The sequence below is a fragment of the Lynx canadensis genome, chromosome B3 (assembly GCF_007474595.2).
Source record: "Lynx canadensis isolate LIC74 chromosome B3, mLynCan4.pri.v2, whole genome shotgun sequence".
NCBI lineage: Eukaryota > Metazoa > Chordata > Mammalia > Carnivora > Felidae > Lynx > Lynx canadensis.
The window spans coordinates 46,855,720-46,878,558 of record NC_044308.2 but is presented as its reverse complement, the minus strand read 5'-3'; the positions used below and the strand labels follow the sequence as shown (position 1 = coordinate 46,878,558).

The 22,839-nt window shown below is 43.5% G+C and overlaps 2 protein-coding genes across 4 annotated transcripts in view; one reads left to right on the top strand and one right to left on the bottom strand.

The window, feature by feature from the left end:
• CGNL1 (cingulin like 1) overlaps positions 1–22,839 on the top strand; it is a 156,221-nt gene that overhangs the window by 11,177 nt on the left and 122,205 nt on the right. The window lies entirely within an intron of this gene.
• Positions 20,703–21,298, bottom strand: LOC115516986 (sperm-associated antigen 7-like). The gene has a single exon (XM_032593509.1). It carries the CDS (start codon positions 21,246–21,248, stop codon positions 20,703–20,705), a length of 546 nt encoding a protein of 181 aa, XP_032449400.1. The 5' UTR covers positions 21,249–21,298.

Genomic DNA, 22,839 nt, shown 5'->3' with positions numbered 1-22,839 from the left:
AACTGAGGAGTTCATTAAAAAATAAGTCGAGTTTTTTCTCTCTTTTAAAAAATAACTTCTCATTTCTGTCTTTTAGTTAAATAGTACATTTGTAGAAGAAAGTAGATTGCACCATCAGTAAATGTACAAATAGGATCACTTAGATGCATAAATGTTAGATTTCATCCCTCCTGTGATTTAATCCAGGACAATAAATGAATGAAATGAATAGAAGCTTTGTTAACAGAGACCCCTCGACCCCAATAGGATTAGGAACCTTGGGGTTTTGCTAGACTAAAAAGATACTTGTAGGAATGAGTTGCCTTTGTACTTTCTGATCTCAGCTCCCTGTGGAGTAGGATGATGCCACGTGTATAGAGCTGCTTTATGTGTGTTTGGTTAATGAAGTAAGATCTCTTTAAGCACAAATCATTGTTTTTGGTGTTAACAGTGGTTATGTGAGTTTTTGCTGCATAATAGTGCTGGGTGACAACCCCGGATCTCAAGGTGTCACAACCACAAACTTGTATTTTCCCACTTGCTCCTCTTGATTGGGTGTGGTTAGGTCGACCTAGGCTGGCCTTGACTGGATCAGGCTTTGATTTGGCTTCAGGTCTGTTCCACATGGGCTTACTCTGGGGCCAGGGCTGAAGGGGGAGCAGTTACCTAGTACAGGTTCATCGCATGGCAGCTCACTCCAGCAGAAGATGTCGAGTGGAAACGTGTGATGGCTCTTAAGACTTTGGCTCCTAACTGCCAAATGTTCTACCAACATTCCATTAGCCAACCCACGGCCAAACCCAACATCAGTCTGGTGGGGAGGCATGCTTGGTCTGTTCTAGGGGGAGGTACTGCAAAGTCACATGGCAAGGATGTTGGACATATCACCCCATTACAGGGGAGTGAGGCACTGGAGGATCTGGAAGAACAGCCTTTTGGGAACTTGTGGAACCTAGGCCAGCTGGGTGAAGAATCAGACAGTTTGTCCAGGTACCAGCCGATGGCTTGGTAATTATCATAAATTAGCCTGACATGCACTGACTCTTGGCTAGCCAAACATCACTTCATGTTCATTCACAGTGATGGTGGTCCTGGGGGTTCTGCTTATCTGTGGGAGGGGCAGAAGTGATGAGCTGGGTTTCTCTTTGGTCAGTAGTTGTGACCTGACAGGTGCCCACTGTGATGGCAGGAGAGTGACAGAGCAAAGAGGACAAAGGACCAAAGTATCCAGGGAGACTGGGGGTTTGACTTACCCTTTGCAAGGTCCCTCCTCAGCATTAGTCTTTGGGAGTGAGCCTAAATCCCACCTTTAATAGTCACTGACACTCTTTAGCATCAGGGCCTTCATGCATGCTGCCCCATGTTTATTTTTTTTAATGTTTATTTGGAGAGAGCGAGAGAGCACATGCGTGCAAATGGGGGTGGGGCAGAGAGATTTAGGGGAGAGAATCTTTTTTTTTTTTTTTTTTTTTACAGGCTCCAGGCTCAGCAGAGAGCCCGATTCGGGGCTCTAACTCATGAACCGTGAGATCATGACCTGAGCCGAAGTCGGACAGTTAACCGACTGAGCCACCTAGGCGCCCCGGGGGGAGAGAATCTTAACCAGGCTGCACACTCAGGGCGGAGCCCGATGTGAGGCTTGATCTCACAGCTACGAGGTCACAACCTGAGCCGATATCAAGAATCAGAAGCTTAACTGACTAAGCTACCCAGGTGCCCCATGGTCCCTATTCTTATAAGGACCCTGGGCCTTAGTTTCCAGAGTCCTCCTTTTGTATGTGAAGAAACAGGCCTCTGGAGGGTTGGGTGACTTCTCTTCAAGTGGATCCAAACTAGGTCATCCAGTTTCCAGTCTAGGGTTTGTCCTTCCACACACCTATGACTGTTTGGCCCAGAAAGAGAATGGTGACTGGCTTTAAGGCATTACAGCATATCCTGTATACCGTATGTGACAGTGGCTACTTTCCTGAAGGAGTCACGTGAGCCTTGTGCCAAAGTGCAGTGCCTTGGGAGGCGCAGAATGAAATGTTGGTTAAGAGTAGTCAGCCCTGGGCGCCTGGGTGGCGCAGTCGGTTAAGCGTCCGACTTCAGCCAGGTCACGATCTCGCGGTCCGTGAGTTCGAGCCCCGCGTCGGGCTCTGGGCTGATGGCTCAGAGCCTGGAGCCTGTTTCCGATTCTGTGTCTCCCTCTCTCTCTGCCCCTCCCCCGTTCATGCTCTGTCTCTCTCTGTCCCAAAAATAAATAAAAAACGTTGAAAAAAAAAAAAATTAAAAAAAAAAAAAAAAAAAAGAGTAGTCAGCCCTTGTGTTACTTGTTTGCAGTGTGTCTTTTTTCGTGAAGAGCTGTCAGGCTCTCCCAGGGAAAAAAGACTCTGGCCATTAAGTGAAAATGCACTGAGAACAGGTGGGGACTAAAACCCTGTGAAGCCAAGGGTGTGAGGAGACAAAGCACTCATATGTGCCATGGGTGGGATTATAAATCCAGTGGACTTCTTTTTGGAGAGCACTTTGGCAATGGGGATTCTTTCACCAGCTGGTAAATAAAACCCAATTAAAAGTGGTTGAAATAATAAAGATATGTATTATCTCATGTAAACCGGAAGTTCAAAGCTAGGACATTTTGGGCATGAATTAATAGAAGACCCAGATGCATTTTCTCTTTTCTCTGTGCCAGCTTCAGTATTTGGCATTTGTCCTCAAGCTTGTCTCCCCATGGCCCTCATGTGGCTGCTGCTGCTGCTCCAGCCCGTATCCTCATATACAGTGATGTCCAGAGGCAGGAAAAGAGCCAAGCGGAGAATGCCTCTGCCAGAAGCCCCCTGCGGAACTTCCATAGCCCCTTTGGCCAAACTGGGTCAGATGCCCACACCTGAACCAATGACTTGCATGGGGAGAGGTGGCTCCCATGTTTTGCTTAGACCAGTCTCTGGGTTAGAGGCCCAGCCTTCCCTGAAGCACATGGGTACTGGGAGGAGAGGGGACAAAACTGGAGCTTTGCTGGCCAGGAGGAAAGGGGCAGTTGTAGGTAACCTCTAGTGTTGGCCACAGCATTCTCTTACAAAATTAAGAATGTATATATTCTAACTCAGTCCTTCCACAGTTAAGAGCGTATCTTATACCTGCATAAGTGTTCTGGCAAGCGTACAAAGATATTCATTGCAGCATTATAATAACAAAACACTGGAAATAACCTAAATATCTTCCAGTCATTGGGCAGATCTGTAAATACTGATAAGGAAAAATTCACAAAATATACCATGAGGTTTTTTCCCCCCCCCCCCCCAAGCAAGGTACAAATTAGTATGTATCCTCAGATCCCATGTTTGTTTTTAAAAAGTCTTAATTCTTGGTTGGCAAAGGTAAATTTCTGTAAACAGTCCCAAGAAACATGGTTATTGGTTATGGGATTGGTATGGCTGGGAAGGAATGTTTCTTTGCCATTTCAACAGTCTTTTTTTTTTTTTTTTTTTTATTTACTTTTGGGACAGAGAGAGACAGAGCATGAACGGGTGAGGGGCAGAGAGAGAGAGGGAGACACAGAATCAGAAACAGGCTCCAGGCTCCGAGCCATCAGCCCAGAGCCTGACGCGGGGCTCGAACTCACGGACCGCGAGATCGTGACCTGGCTGAAGTCGGACGCTTAACCGACTGCGCCACCCAGGCGCCCCTCAACAGTCTTTCTTGACTGTTTGAATTTTATAAAAAATCACTGTATGTATTACCTTTAAAATAGAAAAGAAAATGATAGGTATTTTCTTAGTGTGTACAGGAGCTTAAAGAGAGGAAACCAGGGTTCTAACATGGGCGTTATGAGGAATGGGAGGGCCACTTGACTGTGTGTAATTGGCCTGAAGGGAAGTTGAGAAGGAAAAAAGTCCAGGAGTGAAACAGTCATTTTTTAAAAATCTTCCTTGGTATACTGCACATTGTCTTACACGTAGTAGATTCAAATACACATTTGAAGAATGAATGAATATTTAGATCAAGACCCAGAGCAACTTTATGAGGTGCCAGAACCCAACTTAGCTCAAGTCAGCAAGAAAGTCGATTCTGCTCGAAATTTATTTTGCAAATAAAATATGGCTGCTGTTTCCTCTATTTCCTTGAGCTTCCAGAATCTAATTCATTGCTAAAAATCAGAGTATGCAACTTTCTGTTCATCATCCATCTTAAACTGAAACCTGCTGTGCCAAGTTCTGAATAATAAAGCTGAATAAGATTTTTACAACTAAGGTAAGGGCAAAGAGGGGAACCACCAGCATGTGTTAGCTGTGTTGATAGTTGTGGCTTCAATGGAGAGATACCTAGATGGCCTAGATTGAGCAATTATTTTTTTAAAGCAAATTAAGGCCCTTTGGTACCCCACACTAACAAATCAAAAAATTAATTATGTCATTCTGATAATAGGATAACAGTAGTGAAATAGAGTTTTTTATTTGGCCAGTATTGGTAGAAAAGTGTGAATATGCTTATCAGTGAAATGAAACAATGATATGTAATAGTATTTTCAACTAGGATTCTCTTCCATGTGGAAAAGCAAAGGCATATGATCATTAAAAAGTCTTTATATTAGGGTGGGGGGAGGGGCAGTAAGGTGACACCATTACTTTGTGCTGATATTCTTCATAATTCCTTTGCTAGAGGGCGCTTTCTGAATTTGATTCTTGTAAATCAAAGAAAGAATGTTGTAACTGACATTTCCATTAAGTTGCTTTTAACTTTTATACCCTTGGGTTTTAGCATTTAGCTCTCTATAATGGCCACCGGATGCCCACTTTATTCAGACAATAAAGATACCCATTGAGCTGTGGTAAGATCATTTCCTTTGGAACAAAATGAAAAGCTTTCTGCACTCACAATTGGAGGAAAATGTAAAATTTTAGTAGGCCTCTTCTGCTGAGATTGAAAAGAGTCCATGTTTGAACACCATAAACTTTGTGGTTCAAATGTGCTGTGGAAATTTCCAGGCTGCCTTTGAAATAAAAGAAGCAAATATACCTTTTCAGAGTGTTTTTGTAATGGGTCCTTAGAAATACTTGGAAGAAGAGTAGTATTTCACATCTTTGTTGGGATCGTTTTGGGATCAAAAGATCCTATGATCGCTGGTACATTATGTTCTAGAGTGGACCTGATTTAAATTACTTATGAGAGAGAGAGAGAGGAAGGAAGGGAGGAAGGAGAATGAGGAGGTAGAGGGGAGGGAAGGAGGGTATAGGACGAAAGAAGGGAGGAAGGAGGTAAGGAGAAAAAGTTTGTGTGCATGTATATATACCTGTAAACCTAAATGTTTATGCTCACCTCACATAATTTTTGTATACATCTTCCTCCGGTTTTCAGACAGTCTAATATCTGTGAATTCTGTGATTAAATTTGATTATTTTATTATTTTTGAGTAATCTCTACACCCAATGTGGGGCTTGAACTTGTGACCTTGAGATCGAGAATCACATGCAGTAACCTACTGAGCCAGGCAGGCCACCCCTAAATTTGATAATTTTATTTTTGAAATCTATTTTTATTTTTTTATTTACTTATTTTATAATTTTTTTTAAGTTTTATTTATTTATTTTGTGAGAGAGAGAATGAGCACAAGGATGAGCATTGGGAGGGACACAGAGAGAATCCCAAGCAGACTCTGCCCTATGAGCACAGGGCCTGATGCAGGGCTTGAAGTCGGGAACTGTGAGATCATGACCTGGCCTGAGCTGAAATGAAGACTTGGATGCTTAGCCGACTGAGCCACCCAGGTGCCCCTAAATTTGATAATTTCAGGTGAAATCTGCATCTACCTCAGGAAATATAAAAAATAATGATAGTGATAGCGCTTGGCACTGTTTTAAGCACATAATGCCTATGAATTCATTTAGTCCTTAGAGTAACCCTATTATTATCCCATTTTTGCAGTTGAGGAAACAGGCAGAGAGACATGGAGTAACTCATGCAAGGTGATGCACTTAGTAAATAGTGGGGCTATGTTCAAAACTGGATCATCTGTCTTGACTTCGTTGAAAGCAAATTAAAAATTAATTGAAGCAAAAATCATGAGATTTGAGTCATTCCTAAATCTACCAGTTCATCTTGTAAATCAGAGGCTTTTCTATTAGTGTTTACAGTGTTTCATTTAACTGAAATAATTTAATCTGAGCCCCTTGTTTCACAATCCACGTTTTAAGTTACTTTCCACAGTAAGCATATACTTTATAAATTATTTCAGTTGTAAATCTGACATACATTGAAGGACAGTAAATTTAGCTAATCAACATGAGAAACTTTAGAGAGCTACTTGTCTCCTCTTTTCTTAGGGAAGAAAGATGAGCTCTTTCAGTTCCCAAAGGAGTCTTCAATTTAAAATGAATGATTCCCCTGGAATAAAATATTCTTTCTCCTCCTGCAGAAAGCAGCTACTGCTTTCAGAAGCTGAAGTCATTTTTCTCTTCAGTGGTCTGTATTTAGTCCTGATGTGTGTCTCCTGCCAGCTTTCTTTCTTTCTTTGAAACTTCAGCAGCAGCATAACTAGTGATTCACCCTTCTTGAAATAAATGCTGAGGTTGGTGTTCTACACAGATGACTTCTGAATGCCCAGGTCACAGCCTGCACTCTGGCCCTGAGTTAGCGATAGGTAAGGAGCCCCTCCTGGGGGAGATGTGATCGCAAAGTGATGAAGAACTTAAAGCCAAGAGCAGTGCCTGGCACCTGGGAAGACCTCAGGAGACGTCTGCCCCTCCTATGGTTGTTGTGTGTTGGGCCCTTGCCTTGTGCATTGCCTAGTTGAATTCTCTTTGCATTCCCATCAAGGAGGTGATGGTCTGTCCCCATTTACAGTAGACACTGCAGCTTAGAGAGGTGAAGAGTTTGTCCCAGGCCATATGGGTAGTAAGTGGTTACAGCTATGGTGCAAACTGGGTTTTTTGTTTTTGGTTGTTTTTTTTTTGTTTTTTTTTTTTAAGTAGAAAAGTGTAGCAATCATTAAGTGTATAGTTTTTTTTGTTTGTTTGTTGCTTGATAGAGACAGCAAGAGAACACAAGTGGGGGCGGGGCAGAGAGAGAGAGAGAGAGAGAGAGAGAGAGAGAGAGAAAATGAGAGACAGGCTCTTAAGCAGGCTCTACACCCAGTGCAGAGCTTGAGTCGGGGCTTAATCTCAGGACCCTGGGATCAAGGCCTGAGCTGAAATCAAAAGTTGGACGCTCAACTGACTGAGCCACCCAGGAGCCCCATAAGTGTATAGTTTTTCTAGGTGTGCAAGATGGTTTAGTGTTGATCTGACTGCATTCCTGGGATGAGAGATGCAAAAAAACCTTCCATGCTATTCCGCCATCTTGGTCCCTCTCCCATAAGTGTATAGTTTTTAATAGAAGTTTGCTCTTCCCTCCCACTTACCATTCCTCAACAAAGATAACCACCGTCCTCTTTCTATCACTGTAGGTAAAATTTGACTGTTCTTGAACTTCATAGAAATGGAATCATATTCATGTAGTGTGTACTCGGTTGTGTCTGGCTTTTTTCATTCAACATTATGTTGACATTCATCCATGGATTTGCAGGTGGCAGTAATTTCTTCTTATGGTTTAATATATGGCTATATTTCTCCCTCTATGACTGTACCTCAGTAATTGATTTATCTACCCTACTGTTGATGGACTTTTGAGTTGTTTGCATTTCTTGGCTATAATTAAAAGTCTTAATCAGTATATGTATGCATGTTCGTTCGCTCTTTCTTTGTTTCTTTGTTTCTTTCTTTCTCTTTTTTAACTTATCTCTACATCCAATGTGGTGCTTGAACTCACAACTCGGTGAACAAGAGTCACATGCTCTACTGACTTAGCCAGCCAGGTGCCCCTCTGCTTGTAGATTCTTTGGGTATAAAGGAGCAGAATTGCTGGATCTTCATATGTCTGGAACTGCGGTTGATACTGTGAAACAGTTTTCCAGAGTGGTTTTACCAGTTGATGTTTGTACCTAGCACAGTGGCTGCAGTATCCATGCTTGGTATTGTGCGTCATCTTCCCTTTAGTTGTTCTTGTGAGTGTGTAGTGGAACCGTGTTGTATCAAATTTGGTTTTTAATTAATAGATGCATATTGTAAAACATTTGGAAAATCACAGCAAAGTATGAGATGAAAAATAAAAACTTTAGTTCTGCCATCAAGATATATAGGTGTTAATATTTGGGTGTATTTTTTTTCTCACTGCGTATGTGTATATGCACGCTAAATACAAAATTGGAGTTGTTTTGTGCAAGCAAGATACTGTTAACGAGGATACTTTGGGTGCCTATATAATGAAATAAGAAAGCACAAATGGAATGCCCAAGAATAGAGGGCTAATGATAGTATAAATGTACCTCATATTTCCATTTTCCTGTTTTATTTGGAGGAAGAAGGAAAAAGGAAAGGAAGCCAGCATTTGTTTTATATTTGCCGCGCCCTGGACTCTGCTGATGGAAGTGATGATGCGTCCAGAGTGGACTTGAGTGCTGTGAGAAAGTGTAACCCACGCAGCAGCCGTCTGATATACAGCATGTTTGAAAAATAAGTCTTATTTCACACCTTGTAACTGAGCGTGCTGGAAAACTAGGCTCATGTCCCAGTGTAAATGGACTCTAATTACACTGGCAGGTTGTTTGCCCAGTCGCGAAAGTGCACATACTCCTATTGTTTTAACCCACGTGAATATTAACACATAGGGAGCACCACTTTGCATGGAGATTACTTCATTATTTGGTGCGTAGGCTTCATATTTTAACAACTGTCCTGTTTCCTTCAAATGCATTGTTTGCCAATGCCGTTGTTTTTCAACATTAAATCTAATCTCAAAATCCTAATTAAAATCTATATTTGAATAATTTGCATTATTGGCTGAAGTTTTCATTGGTTAGTTTTTTTTTTTGCCAAATGGAACCTTGTTATTTGAAGCCATGCGTAATCTCCTGAATACGCAGGACTAATTTTTGTTGCCAATAAAAATGCTTTGGTGGGGGTGGGGGGAGGATAGAAAAAAAGATAGACCGGAAATCTACAGTCTTATAATCCTGAATGTACTTTATATTTTCATGACAATCAGTAGAGACCTCTTGGTTTTCTTTCAAGAGCAGAGGGTATGGGATCTTTCCGTTGAGGATGGCTGGCCTAGGGTAAAGTTCTCTCATGTGGGCCTAAGTTAATTTTGGGTGTGTTGGGGAATAACTTTGAAGAGCGATAAATATTTTGTATATACTTGTCAGATCACTAAGTTGTACACCTGAAACTAACATTGTGTCAACTGTACTCAAGTTAAAAAAATTTTTTTTTTTTAAAGAATTGTGAATATCTACTCTCATGGTCTTTACAAACAAAAGCCAGAATTCATTAAACTTTATTCAGACAGTACAACCTAAATAAAAACAATAGCTTAATTTTGGACATGTTGGACAATTAGGTATTTCACATTAGTTCATTTTCCTGATTTCTGAAGCTTATTTATTTAAAGGGTAAGACTAAATATTTAGCTTTATAATTGAAATTTCAACAGGGACACATTTCCCAGAATTACTAAAACCTAGATACTAATTAAAATTACCATTTGCATTCTTTTTTTTTTTTTAATGTTTTTTTTATTTTCTGGGGGGTGGAGGGGAGAGACAGACAGAACGCACGCAGGGGAGGGGCAGAGAGAGAGGGAGACACAGAATCTGAAGCAGGCTCCAGGCTCCAAGCTGTCAGCATAGAGCTGTCAGCCTAGAGCTGTCAGCAGGGCTCGAACTCATGAACTGCGAATCATGACCTGAGCCAAAGTTGGACGTTTAACCGACTGCGCCATCCACGTGTCCCTACTGTTCTTATTAGTCTTATTTATCACGTGGAGATACGTTTTTTAGACTTTAATTTTTTACTGAAGTATAATTACCATACAATGTTATTATTAATTTCAAGTGTATAATACAACGTAGTGACTCAACAGTTTTGTGTACTACTTGGTGTTCGCCCTGATAGATGTGGTCCCTATCTGTCACCGTACGTTATCACTGTATTATTGACTGTATTCCCTATGCTGTACTTTTCATCTCCATGACGTATTTTATAACTGGAAGTTTGTACTTCTTTATCACCTTTATCTATTTCATCTACCCCCTTCCACCTCTTCTCTGACAACCACCAGTTGTATTTAAGAATCCGGTTTTTTGTTTGTTTTTTAGATTCCACAGAGGAGTGAAATCATGTGGTGTTTGTCTTTCTCTGACTGACTTATTTCACTTAGCATAATACTCACTAGATCTATTCATGTTGTTGCTAATAGCAAGATCTCATTCTTATTTATTAATTTTTTTTAATGTTTGTTTATTTAGAGTGTGTGAGCAGGACGGGGGCAGAGAAAGAGGGAGAGTGAGAGAATGCCAAGCAGGGTCCGCACTGTCAGCGCAGAGCCTGATGCAGGGCTCAGTCTCATTTACTGTGAGATCAAGAGTCAGGTGCTTAATTGACGAGCCACCCAGGTGCCCCAAGATCTCATTCTTTTTTATGGCTGAGTAATATTCCATTGTATGTATACCACTTCTTTATCCTTCCATCTGTCTGGACACGGGCTACGTTCATGTGGAGCTCTCTTTAGAGGCTCTAGGTGCATACGTCTCCTTGTTCCTATGTTAGATGCTTGTGGAAATTACTGTGCTTCTAGTTCATATGACTGCTTTTTGTGGTTCTTCTGTCGTCTTCTATAGCTGACACCTTGTTTGCTTCCACAGTGGCTCACGCTTCTGTGTCATTGCTTCTACTTGGCTTTGGACTAGGGATTGTGATTTCCAACTGTGTAGGATTGTGTGTAAGAAGAAAAGAAGGAAGCTGACAATGAACTGTGTTATATATTGGGTGCTGGGTCCGAGACCACATGTTGCCTAAAAAGGAAACAGTCATTTCCCAGCACCACTGTTTTTGCATGCTCAAAGGTCGTTTCTGTTTTTATTTACTTATCTTTATTTCTTGACAGTAATAATGACTTGTTTGTAATCAAAATTGAAGCACTACAGAAATGTGTGATTTAAATTCAAAGGGCCCCAGGGTGCCTGGGTGGCTCGGTTGGTTGAGTGTCTGACTTTGGCTCAGGCCATAATCTTGAGGTCCGTGAGTTCCCTGCGTCGGGCTTTGTGCTGACAGCTCAGGGCCTGGAGCCTGCTTCACATTCTGTGTCTCCCTCATTCTTTGCCCCTCCCACTCACACTCTCTCTCTCTCTCTCTCTCTCAAACATAAATAAACATCAAAAATAAATTCAGAGGGACTCATTTTATCACCTTTAGGCATAACAGCTCTTTAAGAATTTGGTAAGCTCTTTTTAGATTTTCATGTAACTTTATAAATATGTTATTTTACAGAAATGAGGCTACTCTCTCTATATAACATATAGATACAGTTATATATATATGTATAACATATATATAGTTATATATATACAGTTATATATATAATAAATATATATTTATATGTATATTATATATATTATATATATTATATATATATACAGTTATATATATAACTGTATATACATTATCCTGATACTTTTTAAAAACAATGTATCATGATACTTTCCATGGCTGTATATAAAAAAAAATTTTAATAGCTTTCTGGTATTATGCAATGTGGATATATAAAAATTTAGCCAGCTTCCTATTAATGGAAATTTGAGTTATTTGTATACAAGTATTTACACACTTAGGATTATGTTTGTGTAATTCTTCTGTTTAAGGTTAGTTACTAGAAGTAGAATTGCTGGATCAGATGGTGTATACATTTAAAATTTGGTGCTGTCTGCCATAAGTGTATACCAATTTACTCTTGTTTAGGTAACAATGGTACAAAACAATGTACCAATTTACTCTTTTATCAAAGACTGTTTCTGTGTATTTCCTGGTGTTTTCAGAGTGCAAATTGTGAATCAGAAGTGTCAGATGAGGTATTTTTGTGTTTCGGTTTTTAGTCCAAAGAGAGGCCTTTATTTATTGGATGAAAGAGGCAAGAAGTAGGAGAAATGCCTCTGTCAAGAAGAGAGGCCAGGTAGAGCCTGGAAAAGGAGGAGGGAAGAATGGAAGAAAGAGAAGATGGCAGGGGAGATGCTCGTCTTCCACCAGAAGCAGATCCCTCCTGTGCCCTCTGGTTTCTGTGTGTGTCACTTTCTAGCCTGGCCTGAGGGTCTTCCTAGATCACCACCGTCCTTCTCACCATTTCAGGTTATCCATTTACCCTGAAGTGGATAACCTTTGGGGAATGGAGGCCTCCTTGTTTCCATGAGGACATCAAGCACAGATCTTAATTGTGAATAGAAGCTAGCCCTTTTAGAGCTCAGATATTGTGAGGCTCACGAAATTGCTGGGAAAGTGGGAACCAGACTATGGAAATGGTCCAGGGAAGCTGGGTACGTAGGGCCACAGGCATGCTCTGGGTAGGACATGCCACCAGGGCCATGCTGCACTGGGGACACAGGCCCACCTTGTGGCAGCAGAGATGAGAATTTGGCCTTTTCACCTCTACCAGTTAGTTGTGGTCTCTGCCTCACTTCAGTTCTCCTGTGTACATGGGGAATTCCCCAACAGAGGAAAAGATTGTGTTCAGATGCTGACTGAAATATGGATCATTTCCAGCCTCTATCCTTGGGTAATCCCTCTTGCCTCCTTCTGCAGGGTCTTTGAGATCTCAGAGAAGGGGGATACAGGTGTAGATATGTAGACACATCCATACACACATACTTAGATACATATAGCCTTTTTAAAATCACTCTGTATGCTCCCCCGTTAGGTAGCATGGCAGCACATGTTGTTGTTGTTTATGTTTAATTTTTTTTAACAATTATTTATTATTGAGAGACAGAGCATGAGCAGGGGAGGGGCTGAGAGACGGGGAGACACAGAATCCAAAACAGGCTCCAGGCTCTGAGCGGTCAGCACAGAGTCCGACGTGGGGCTCAAACTCATAAACCATGAGATCATGACCTGAGCTGAAGTTGGACGCTTAGCCGTCTGAGCCACCCAGGTGCCCCTTGCACATGTTCGGTCCAACTGCGGGGGTAGGGATTCAGCAGATGGTTGGTTGTGCCACGTTTGCGGGTGGGTACATAAGGATAATTTAGATGGAGATTGGATTTAGGTTGGAAACTAAGACCCTTCAGCCAGAAGACGTAGATAGTCTGACTACATGGTCAGATTATTTGTGTTGAGGAGTCAGGAGGCCCAAATTCAAGTTCCTCAGAGCAATGACTTCCGGTAAGAAGACGATTATGAGTGAAGACACCTGGATTCTAGTGTTGGTTCTGACAACTAAGAGGGATGTGGGACAAACCCCATGACTTTTAAATTGTGTCCTTATGTTTTAAGTGAGGTTTTGGATGAAGTCATTGTTTTAGAATCAGACGACCCATCAGGAGAATTACCTGGGTTGCATGTGTGTGCGCGTGCGTGTGTGCAGAATGTTAGGCCTCAACTCTAATCCATCCATCAGAATTTCCAAAAGGGGTCTGGGGGACTTGTTAAAAAAAAACTCGCAAGTGATTCTGATGGTGCCACAGTTATAGAATGCCTAAGAAGTTTCCTTGTCAGTTTTCATGTTCCATGAAACGTGTTCATTTCAAAGGTGGGTGGTCTGGAAAATTGATTTTTATTAGGCATCTTCATCAACTCTTCTCTGAACTTAATGGAGCTCCACATTGTCTCATCTTCAAATTCTCTTTTTCTGCATTCTGTGGCAAAGGCTGCTAATTTTACATCCAGTGTCTATTCTCTTCTTCTTTGGTAACCAAAATACCTGATAATTTTCTAGGGTGTAGTAATGTGCCAAGCTAAAAGATTCTATTTCCCAGCCTCCCTTTCACATGGCTATGGGCCAGGGACTTCAGCTTTAGTAACTGAAAGGTGAAGTGTTATGTGTGAGGCTTATGGGAAGGTTCCAGAGACTGACTTGTGTAGACAGTGCATCCTTTTGCTTTTTCTGTGTCTTCCTACCTACTGCTTGGGACATGGACACAACGGCTGAAATCCAGTAGCCATCTTGGATCATGATGTAACGGTGGAGTTGGAAGCCATACTCTAAGTAGAGCACAAAGAAAGGAGGAGTCTGGATCCCCAAGGACCCTGGAGCCGTGATACCACCCCTGGAGTGCTTATCTCCACACTTCGTTCTTGCTGGTTAAGCCAAAGTTGTTTTGTGTTTTTGATCATGAACAGCTAAACCTAACCTCACTGATACTCCTGCTGGGTGGAGGCTTGACAATATGTCTTCCACACCTCTAGGTGGCTTGCGCATAGTAGGTGCTCCATAAGTATTTCATAAGTTAAACGCCCAGTGGTACTGAAGGCTCCAGCTGCTCTCACCTCTGCCTTTCTTATGTTAGATTAAATTACTCATAGGGACCTTTTGTTTGTTCTGTCCCAACCACCAGGAAGGTCGTTCACAGTCCTCTGTACAGGGCTTTAGGGCCACACGCTTAAATATTTTGACAAGGCAGCAGATAGTGGGCTTTGAAATTGCAACTGCATGCATACATTATTTCGAATGAAAATCTAAGGGCTGGGCACTTTTCTGAATCTACACAAGAAATTGAAGGTGGTTTTCAAGTGACGTCAGAAAAGGCCACCATGGAATCTTTTGCTATCATTTGGAGGCTGTTCTTTCCACAGTGCCGGCCAGGAACTTGATGTCAGGGGACTCTTTTGAAAGCGACTATTAAGGGGCCCTCATTGCCAGCTACTGACAAGGGGGTCTGCCTTCTCAGTGGCAACCTCAGAGGTGGTCTTGGCCAGACCAAGTTGCTCCTGACTCATGCTGAGCTTTGTCGGCCAGGCTGACACGCCCCTTCGAGGCCAGGACAACATGCTGGTTTCCTGGAAGCATGGGGGCCAAGGCTGTGCTGCTAAGAAAATGGTACTGTTTTTGCAAGTATGGCCTAATGGGAGTGTGTTTAAAACTCTTCCTCAACAGTAAAGCTCCTTTCCAAGAAATATGGGGTTAAAAAAACCCAGACTTAAAAGCAAAAGCTGGGAGATGAATCAACTCTTCACCAATACCAAGGAGTTTATTTCAAAACAGGTTTCATTGACTGCATTGATTTGGATGGCCCACCCATCTCGGTTTGCCCACTGAGAGCAGGGTGCAGAGGAAGACCCACACCCCTTTGTGGGAAAAAGTGAATTCTGTGGCAAACCCTAGTGGCTCAAGAGTGTTTGCTTCTCCTGGAAATAATTATAGAAATATGCAATCCTTGAAAGGCAACATCTGGCTGGCTGGAGGCGAGCTGGCAAATACTCAATCTAAATAGATGGAGGTGACGTTGCACAGAAGGAAAAGAAACAGCCCGAGAAAAGGGCCAGTGAGTTTTAGAGCCCATGTCTAGAGAGATACCCCTCTCTATCCTCGGGTTGACTTTTCCCCTGGAGAAGGGCACCCCTCCCAGCCTTTCTAGAAGACAGATGCACAGCCCAGAGCCCAGTGACCTACCCCCTGCACTTCTGAGGAGGCTTTCATGGAGGAAAGGGGGCCTTTTATGGCTCTGGTTGGCTCCCAGAGCTGAGATGGGTTTGCTGCCCAGGGAGTGCCCTGGGCCAGGGCTCTGCAGGCAGCCTTGACTTCTCATCTGCTTCCAGTGCAATCTGAGGTGTTCATTTAGACGGTTAGACATGTCTTTTCCCCCTCAATGCTTTTTCAAGGTGCCGTTTGCTTGTCCTTACCAGCCATGCCCAGCACCCGGGAGCTCTGCAGCATTTCTGCCTGCTCAGTTCGGAGGGGCCCAGCTTTAGACCTCTTGAAACTCCAGGGCACATCCCTTTGGTCCTTTTTAATTTTTACATCCGCCAGCTAGTGACGAAAGCAGAACAGCATCTTCATGGGTTTATGGATGTTGGCGATTTTTCTTTTTTAATAGCATGCGATATGTGTTCAAAGAAAGAATGCAGTTCTAATAAATCTGAGGAACTATTCTGGATTTTCAGACACTGGGTTTCTATGAGAGCTATGGTAGGGGTATTTTGAAGGACTTACTGGAAAATCTGGGCCCTCTGCAAGTTTTTGCAGATGGTGCATTTTCACAGAGAAATGCTTCTAGTAGCAGTTTTGTTCAGTTCTTCTATAGTTGTTACTCTTGGCTGTGGTTTTGTGGAGCCTGAGACAATGGTCTTAGAAGTCTGGGTTTGACTTCTCTGGTCTCTTAAGCTTTCAAGCACCTGAAGAAGGCTTAGAGAAGACCAAATTTCTTTCAAGTCAAGAGGTCTTGGAATAAATCCCTGGAGGAATGCAGGAGGGACATCCTGCTTTTGAATAAATAGTTGTTAGTGTAATGTGGCTGAAGTAAGTCCTAGTAATAACGTTGAGAAGGGGACTCAAGAAAGGAGTTTATCTGGGTTAAAGGGTTAAAGAGCTGAAAGTCCTCAGACCCCTAAGACACTGAAGTTCCACCTCTCCTTGCTTGCTGTGTGATCTCAGATGAGAAATCACTGGACTTTTCTGAGCCTCAGTTTCCTTACCTGTAAAACTGTGCAGCCCGTCTCACTGTCTTTTTCTGTGACTCAATACAGTCATGTGGTGTTGATGCTTTCTGAACTGTAAAGTGCTGTGTCAATGTTGATGGCTCTCTTGTTTACTTCGCCCTTCTCCTGGCCTCCAGTGTCAGTGGTGACATCAACATCACTGCTTCCACCATCCCTGGGCTGGACCATCTTTCTCATACTCACCTCATTTCTCACACTTACCTGTGTCACTGACTTTGGGTCACCATTTGGCCCTGCTTCTGATTTGGGAGCTGTGATCTTTGCTTTTCCTGCTCCCAGGTAAGCCTTTGTCTTTCTAAATCTTCCTGTTTGGACTCTGATAGGTTCTCTGTTTTCTGCAGCATTCTTAGCTTTGTTCTGTACAATCTTCAACTCTTTTCTATTGTTTAAGAGTGTGTGGGGAGGGGAGAAAGGATGGGGACCTCTGAAAAGGTGCTTTATTAATCTTTTTCTGTGCTTCTTCCATGTTTGCCTTCCCCAGCCCAGACTCTGCCCTCTTCCCCAGGGTTCAGAGAAGACGCAAAAGCTCTTAAAAGGTGTTGGCTTTATTTAATTGTGTGGGGCTGCAATTTACATTTAAGACAAATGCCTTTTATTCGTTCAATACAGATGCTTACCAACTACTATGTTTACAACTAAGTGCCAGACCCTACATTAACCCTAGAGGATAGGTGGTGGTATCTTTATCAAAGGATTGCAAAGCACAGATCCTACTCTTGGTACCTTGTGTTTCGCTGGGGGAGATCTACTGGAGGAGAGGCCAGTAAACACACAAAGGCATATCAGTGGGTGATAAGAGCTCAGAAGAACAATTTGGTGAGGTAAGGTGGGTGGGGGATGGTGGAAAATCCTACTTTATGGGGATCGTCTTTCCTATGAGATGGCCAACAAGAAGTTGAGGCTGGAAGGAAAGTCTGGAGCATGGCTATCCTAGGGGAAGAGCATTGGGAAAAGGAGATGGGGGCCTTATGGCCCTAAAGTGTGTTCTGGGAGCAGCAAGGGGAAATGAGGGATGGGAGACTGTTCTAAGAGGTGGTGGGGTTGGGGACGCAGAGCCTGCTTGATTTCACAGGTCATCTTAAGGCTTTTATTGTGATGGCCATGGAAAGCCAGTGCAGGGTTTTGAGAACGAAGGAAGTGGACAACCTAGAACTTTCTGTGGGCTTACAGAAAGCACAGGACTTGCTATGGACTTGTTCTGTAGCCACTGAGAGTGGCAGTGGCTTAGTGACAGAAGAGGAGGGGGGAGTAACAAAGGGCACTGAAGGTGGGAACAACAAGCTGGAGTGAGTACCTCAGGAAACCACGTGCCTGCTGGTTCAAAATGTGTTTGAAAATGTTGACCAAACACACTTGAGTGTAGTAAGAAGGTCACAGGAGAGTGCTGTGTAAATCCAGAAAGGTATTAATATGCATACCGAACTAATGGCCAGAGTTACCGATAGTGCCGTGCTCTGAATACATTCTGAAATAAATGCTTTTCCTTGCGTTCATTTGTTTATCAAAATGTTGACTACTTATGAAATAGTAACTTAGTGCTTACTGAATGATACTAGAATTTGTTGTCTTGTTTCTGGTCAGTTCACAGGCCACATGGAAGGTTGGGCCATCTGTTTCTTTGATGTGAGTTTTTTGTTACCTCATGGGGATAGAGTTGGTATCAGTTGTGGTTGAACCATCTGACTACTGATGACAAAGCCATGTCATCTGCCTCTGCTCTTTGGAGGTGGGCTCCTAAAAAAGCTTTCTGGGGGTGCCTGAGTGGCTTACACGGTTAAGCGTCCAACTTCATCTCAGGTCAGGATCTTGTTGTCTGTGAGTTCGATCCCTGCATCAGGCTCTGTGCCAACAGCTCAGAGCCTGGAGCCTGCTTTGGATTCTGTGTCTCCTTCTGTCTCTGCCCCTCCCCTGCTTGCTTGCTTGCTCATACGCTCTCTCTCTGTCTCTCAAAAATAAATAAATATGAAAAACACTTTTAAAAAGCTTTCTGTATACACGAGGAGTTTTAATACATTTGTTATGGCAGCAAGAGCTAAGTTTTAGCATTTATGGGAGGTCTTGACTCGCTGAAACTTCCCTGATGCCTGGGTCTGCTTTTTTCTTTGTTTTTAGCAAATATGAAGGGGGGGGGGTGGATTTCTCACCGGCTTTATTTTCTGAATTGCTTTTAGTCTTAACACGCAAAAACATCGTCAGGGAAATAATTGTGAAAAGTAGGTCTAGTGTGGATTGGATTTCTTATCAGAAAGTTCATTAGAATAACATGTAGCCTTTTTGCTACTGAAAACAGCAGTCCCCTTTTGATGATGTTTAAATTTTGAAGTTCAAAAAAGGAATTCAGACAGTTTGTTCCCATGTCTGAAAATATTATTACTCTGTTTAGTATCTTCAAGAGGCATGGAGTGGAGAGGGTGGGGTGGAAGTTAAGTGACCTGGTTAAATATCCATGTGCTGCCGAAATCTTATAGCAGGTGGGATGCTCAGAAAGAAAATAGTTCCAAGAGGTCGTTTCCCAAAAGCAGTGGAGGGTGGGTCACACCCTATTTTGTGTTTATTCTGGTAAAGGGAAAAGAGAGTTAGCTTTCCTTGGGGCCCCAGATGTCAGGGATGATGAACACATACATTCATAAGCTGGACTCCTTTCCTTTGATGGAGACCTTGGTCCCAAATGCCTCGCTCAGAGGTAAATCTGTTTCTTCATATGAGGAGTGCCCAGTTATTCCCTTTGGACTCAAAGAATCGATTATTCAGAAATGTGACTTTAAGCCCCAAAGCAAAGTTTGGGCAGTGTTTCGAGGGCTAAACTTCCAAAGACTATGCCCTTTCCCAGGGGTCAGCACAGGACCTTTTGGCTCCTCTTTCATGAGGGGAATACTCTTGAGATCGCCATTTGGCCTCCTCCTCCCTGTGGTGTGTGCATTCACTGAAGGCCATTCGGGATTGAATGCTGAAGAGATTATGGGGCAGCCCTGCCCTCCAGGAGCCCACAGTCTGTGATGGGAGGTAGAGAAGGGAGAGGGCAGTCCCAGTGAGTGGGCGTGGGCAGCACTGGCACATGTGTGGGGAGGGGTTGAGGGGGTCAGAAGACAGGAAACGTGGTCCGGGGGAGTCAGGGAAGGTGAGGCCTGAGGAGAGGAGGGGTTGCCAGGCAAGCTCATGGAAAGCCATGGAGCCAGCACGGGATCGCCGACGAATGGCTGAGATGTTCTGGGAGGCAGGGTCAACAAGAAGCAGTCATTAACTGGTGTGGTACCTGAGGGAGAGGAAGAATCTAGGAAGCTTCCCAGCTTCCTGGTGGGGTTGGCATTAATGTTTTGTACTGTGCTTAGCAGTTTGAGGAAAGGATCAAATGGTCCTGGGACCTTTTGTACTGTTGGACAATTGGAAGCTACTATAACAAGAGTAGGCATGATGGTAAGTTGGGTCTAGCCAGGGAGTTGTTTTTCTTATGAGAAAAACGTAGAGAAACAAGTCCCAATAAAATGTTGTTTGGTTTGAAAAAACTACTAGAAGAGAATTACGAATGGAAAGTTTCCCTACAGAGCATCTTAACTGTAGGCTGTCTTGCGTTAGGGCATTGTTCTATGTTGGCAGGTGGCAGTAATTCCTTCTATTTGTAAGATGGCACCAACCATCAGCCCAGAAGGTATTTAAGCTAAGAAGGTTTGGGGTTCTGGCCGGCAGGAGCTTGCCACTTGAAGAAACTGGGGTTGTGCCCTAGTTGGGGGGATCTGCTGTTTGCGGGGTAAGGGCTGCATACTTGGGAGTTAACATGGTCTAGTAAAGTGGACGAACAGGGACTTGGGGCTGGGATGGACCAGATGCCCTCAGAATCCTAGCTCTGTCATTTGTTAGCTTATAACCTTGTCCAAGTTACTAAATCTCCTTGTCCTTCAGTTTTCCCATTTTCTTTACAGGGGTGGGGGGGTGTCAGGCAGTGTTTATTGAATGTTAAGTAATCCCAGCTCCGTGGGGGAGAAAATTCCTAGGACAAAGGAGAAGAATAGAGATTAAATGCCCACCCGTGCATTCACACTCATATGCACGCACCAGCAGACATAACACATGCGTATCCAAGCTCCAACAGTGACAAAGCAAACACCTGCCTCCCCATCCTGAGGGACAGCTGTTAGGAGCTGGTTCGGAGGTGAGGCTTCAGGATGGGTTCTAATAGCAGCAGCCTTGTCTCTCCCTGCCCCCCCCCCCCACCCCACCCCCTGCCATACCTCAGAGAGCTGGAGTGTCTGAGAGGTTAGGTGGCAACTCTTCCCTGCTCTGTTGCGGATCCTTCTTGGCCTGGATCTCATTCATGGCCTCTTTGATGGAACACATGTCCCTCTTGTTGGCCATGGGCACACAGCTGTAGGTCTTGTTGGCCTGTAGCATGTGGCCTGTAGCATCCTTGGCTGCCGCCTTGCCGGTTAAGCGGCTGTACTTGTCCTTGTCGTCACTAGCAGGGCTCCCCACCACAGGTCCCTGCTGGGCTGCGTCCTCTTGCCACTGGGCCAGCTCCTTCAGTTGGGGTTTCTCCTCAGCCTCCTGGGGGTTGCACTCCTCCCCATAATGATAGGAGTCCAGCTCTTCATCTGAGCATGCAAACTCCTTTTTGAAGATCGTGACATAGAGACACTCATCATCTCTGAAGGAGAAGGATGTCAGGCCAGCCACTTCCACCATATTGTGTAGGGTGCTCCTCTCTATCTCGTTCATTGGCTGAAACTTTTTCTTAATCTGCCCACTGTCTTGGATGAAATCTGACATCTTTTTCTCCATCCTTTATGAAACTCCACTTTCTGTTGTTTCTCCTGCTCCTGTAGTTTCTTCAGGCGAGCGACCTGCTCTTGGGCCTTGTGCCAAGACTCCTGGTCACCGAGACTGGGTGACTTCTCCCTGGAGTTCAGGATGGAGCCTAGTAGGTCTGCCATCTTGGGAGTCAAGTTTTCCCATTTGAGCAGAATGTCAGGTTAGATGTGAACCTAAGTAGAGTGTCCTAAGTAGTGCCTGGCTCGTGGTAGGCACTCAGTAAATCGTCAGTCTGTTTCCTTTGTTGATGTGGGACATGTCTGTATCACCACTGGGCAGGAACCCTGGCTTTCTGTTTATCACCTGAATGACACTTGATCCCTTGGGCAGATAGCCACCTTCTTTCTCTTGTACTCCCTGTACCTGCTTTGGCTAATAGATGGGGGGGGGGGGTTGTGGAGGCCTTCTTATCACTTCCTCTCTCTTTCTCATGATGTCTGCATAGTGCCTGTGAGACTGTGTATGCGTGTGTACATGTACATCCATGTGTGTGCTTTGGGGTTGGAGGGTTGGAATGAGGAGGCTCAATAATAATGATTGAAAGAGAGGAAAAAATAAATACACTCTAAATATATCTGTTGCTATATTATTTGTTAAAGACCTGCAAAAAATCTTGTTAACTACTAGAGAAACTGTAAATAGAACCTACCAAAACTGCTTTTTCAAAATATTAAGCCTCTGCTTCCTAATTTTGTCATGGCTTATGAGGGTGCCTTTTAATTCTTGTATTAAACGCAATACTCTTGGGGCGCCTGGGTGGCGCAGTCGGTTAAGCGTCCGACTTCAGCCAGGTCACGATCTCGCGGTCCGTGAGTTCGAGCCCCGCGTCAGGCTCTGGGCTGATGGCTCAGAGCCTGGAGCCTGTTTCGGATTCTGTGTCTCCCTCTCTCTCTGCCCCTCCCCCGTTCATGCTCTGTCTCTCTCTGTCCCAAGAATAAATAAACGTTGAAAAAAAAATTTTTTTAAACGCAATACTCTTGTGTGACTTTAGCGTCTTCTCTCCTTTGCTAAAAAGATAAAATGCGGTCCTTTTCTTACAAAGAGTGAAGTTTATCATGTTTGTGTCTTTTCAGATTCAGTGGAGAAAATCAGATTTACTTGAAAATGTTAAGACATCTGTAGTTTTGTATTTTGATACAGGAGTCTGAAAATAAGCTGTAACAGTTGAGAGAACAAAAATGAGCACTGTACCACAGGCCAACTTTTGAAGGAGTTTACTAACATGTATCAAATTTCTACCATACTGGATGGTGCTCTTGTCAGTGTTTTTCTCCATGTCAGAATATGACACAAGTATGTCCTGACGTCGAGGATGTGCCTGAAGTAATTCTCATTCACTCCTTGTATAGGCTGGAGTCCCTGAGTGGATGTGTTGGGTGAGCCGGAACACCCACCCCCAGCTGCAGGCAGGAGTGGCTTCCCTCCAGTCAAGGGACTTAGTGGGGGATAAGATCTGGAGAAAACTCTGCTCTTTGGTTGTTCTCTTATCTTCTTCCCTTCTCAGCACTGTTTGGGCCATTCTTACCTCTGTACTTGTTATCTCTGGTGCCGATCACCTTGA